The sequence below is a fragment of the Pteropus vampyrus genome, unplaced genomic scaffold (genome assembly GCF_000151845.1).
Source record: "Pteropus vampyrus isolate Shadow unplaced genomic scaffold, Pvam_2.0 Scaffold19, whole genome shotgun sequence".
Taxonomy (NCBI): domain Eukaryota; kingdom Metazoa; phylum Chordata; class Mammalia; order Chiroptera; family Pteropodidae; genus Pteropus; species Pteropus vampyrus.
In genome coordinates, this window is record NW_011888800.1 from 12,327,934 (window position 1) to 12,331,089 (window position 3,156).

The following is a 3,156-nucleotide window of genomic DNA, read 5'->3' on the forward strand; positions in this document are numbered from 1 at the left end:
TGAATAGAAAAAATACTAATTACTGTGATAGAAAATGGTGAAGGGAATACAGGGCAGCTACTTCAGTTGTTTGTCCTGGAAGGCCTGAGATGATTTGAGACTTGAAACATATGACGCATAAACTAAGTATGTGTATTGACTCCCCAGCAGGAAAGTCTGGTGAGTCTAGAAACTGATCCAGAGCCACCGTAGCCAGAAGCACCAGACCTGAGTGGGATGATGACTCTAGCTGAGGTTGGAGAAGTAGGAGAGCGAAGATCTTGTTGCTGTAGGTATGAATTTGGGGGGTCTGCAGGGTATAGGTAATATTTAAAGCCATGGGAAGAGAGTGCGGAGTATAATCCATAACCTCATCCAGAGGAATTCCAACGTTTAAGAGGAGCCTGTAAAGGAAACTGAGGTGGGGCTTGTAAGGAAGGACACAGCAAGCAGTCCAAAAACTTCCCCAACAATACCTATCTAACCTTTTTTTCCTAAAACTGCCCTCCTATAGTTTGTATTTATTTTGACAAATCGCATTACAATTCGGCTTTCAGGTTTTTTACCTCAGTTCCGGAGATAACTGGAGATACTTGTATCGTAGAAAATCCAATTTTACAATGATATAGAAAGTGATTTGCTCATCCCCACTGTAAGCAACACCAGCGTGGCCCAAGATTTTTGTTTGAATCATAGTCACGGGTCCCCTTCCGTGCTGCTGCGGGGTTCATCCTTACAGTGCTAGGATTTCAACTGAGTTGTCTCTTGCCATTTATCCTTAAGATCCTGCTCCCCTGCCCTTTAAGAGTAACAGGACACCATCTTGCATACTCGGTGTTGTAGGGAAATCGAACTCGCTGCCTTGCCCACAGCGTAGGGCGCAGCGCCACCGGCACTGTCGTGCGGTTCCTTTGCTTTGAGGGCCCCAGAGATTAGAGCCTGGGGAGACATGGCCGCGGGCGGCGCCGCCCTAGGTAAGTCAGCAGATACGCTGAACCCGGGCACCCGGGCCTCGCTCATAGTCTTTAAAGAAGGGGGCCAGAAAAATGTGAGAATATGAGAGAAGCAGAGGCAGCCGGAGGCGGCGGCGAGATTCCGGACAGGGCGCCGCTTCCTGGAAGCCCAGGGCCTGCGCCAACTCGGGCGACTGATTCGATGCCTCCGTGCGCCTCTCGTCAGAAGGCGGCGGTTACTGCTTCCGAGGTCACTTTACTGGGACACGCGTCTTTAGGGTGTAGATCCGGCGCGCCTGCAGGAGCAGAATAACCAACACGCCTTAAGCTCGGGGCAAATGATTCCCCTCTGCCCTCGCCCTGCGCTCAGCCACTTCCTTCCGTCTTCGTTTCGCTCAGTGTTTCAAGGCGCGCGCAGCGCACGGCCAAGCGTCCCGATGGCGGCACTCTTCCGGCCAGGCGCGCCCCTAGATGCCGCCCCGCGGGGCGCCGCGCTGCTGGGGGCACCACAGCCGCTTTCCAGCGCTCGCAGACTGAGCCGAGGATGCCGCGGCGCCAGTAATGCGGGGGCCCAGGCTTCTTAAGGTGTGGGGAGGATGGGAGGCCGGCGGACTGTCCCGCCCCTGCTGGCGGGACTGGGCGGAGGCCGGCGGACTAGCAAGAGGCACGCACATCTTCCCGCTTTGTTTGGCTGGGGAAGCAGGAGGGCGCGCAGTCCTAAGGCGCGAGAGCGAGTCCATTCGGTCCTTCCCATGGGGGTGGAGAATTGGTTTTCTGCTGTGTGCGGGGGAGGCCACAGAAGCTGTCCTTCTGCATTGGACCCATGTGCTAAGTTTGGAAAGCTTAAAGAAGGTCAGTAGCTTCTAGTCTCAAATCTGCTTTCGGAGAAGTGTTTCCAGCCCTACAATTTGAATTTCGCCTCCTCTCTCAGCCAAACTGTGGGCTCGTCCAGGAAGAGTGGGCGGGGCGGGGAGTTGCTGGCGGGAAGTTTAAAACTTAGTGTGTTCCCACTGGCCGGGCTCATTCTGCGCCCTCTCCTTTCTTCTACTTCTTTCTGCGTTCTTCTCTGCCATGCCCTCCTCTGAAGAGATACCCACCATCTCCCCCAGCAAGCGGGCCCGGCCTGCGGAGGACGGCGCCATGCGGCTCCGCTTCGTCCGGCTCTCGGAGCATGCCACCGCCCCGACGAAGGGGTCTGCACGGGCCGCGGGCTATGACCTATACAGGTGAGTGGCGACTGCCGGCCGCCCACGCCCGGGAGGGAGACTGACCCCGGCGATAAGGCCGCCTTCTGTCCCTGCCATCCCTGCCCCCGCAGAGAAGACCCAGTTCTCGGATTTTAGAGTTCTCAGTCACGTTAACTTATATTCTCAGGCCCTCTGCTACCGCAGCTTGAAACAGTCACTTAAAAGATTACAGATCAAACATTTTTTTTTTTTGCATATATGTAGGTTTCCGCCCTTTTGGTGTTGAAAATTTCAGCTTTCCTCCAGCATAAATTCAATAGGCATTTGGGCAAAAAGTGTAGAATGGTAAATATCAATAAATGTCTTTTGAGGCGTTGTTTTGCAACATTCATTGTGCCCTCTCCAAATGGAAGGTAAAGATGAATAAGGCCCACCTTGGCTTTCAAGACCTGAACATGATGCCATGCCCAACAGAAAAGCCATGGTGGTATCCTAGATGCTGATTATGAAAATACCTAAGAAGGATTAATGAAGACTGCTTCTGCCTTAAAGGCTTAATAAAATTTCTTCACACATCCATATTTAAGTTTGATCCAAGGACTGGAAATTTCAGAAAGGGTCCAAATACAAAAAGGGATGTTGGTAATACTACCACCTTTTCATTTGTACACTTTTTACCTGTACTAAAAACTTTTCCATGTTTTTTTTAAATTCTCACAGTAATCCTGAAGTAGACGTGTTACTTTTTACAGATGAGAGAGTTTGTAAGGGGCCGAATTGATAGCCCAAAGGCTTGAAATTAATAGGATTTTTGACCCTGAACTCAGTGCTTTTTTACTCTTGACTACTGTACCCAATTCTTATAACCATGATCGTAGGTGAAAAGTGATATTGGAAGTAGGGGATATTTATTACATGACTAAATCCTTAGGATATATTTTAAATCATTCCAGGTAATTCTAATGTTAGAACTACTGGTCTAAGTCATAAGTATGAGGGAAGGAGAGAAAGTATGTGATGATAGTAAAGGAGAAAAG

General features: G+C 50.5%; 1 protein-coding gene across 1 annotated transcript in view; it reads left to right on the plus strand.

Moving 5' to 3' along the window:
• The first annotated feature begins 1,230 nt into the window (after positions 1-1,230).
• Positions 1,231-3,156, plus strand: part of DUT (deoxyuridine triphosphatase) — a 12,980-nt gene continuing 11,054 nt past the window's right edge. The window contains 2 exon segments of the mRNA XM_011355073.2: positions 1,231-1,490; positions 2,020-2,158. Coding sequence (XP_011353375.2) covers positions 1,271-1,490; positions 2,020-2,158 — 359 coding nt within the window. The 5' untranslated portion in view covers positions 1,231-1,270.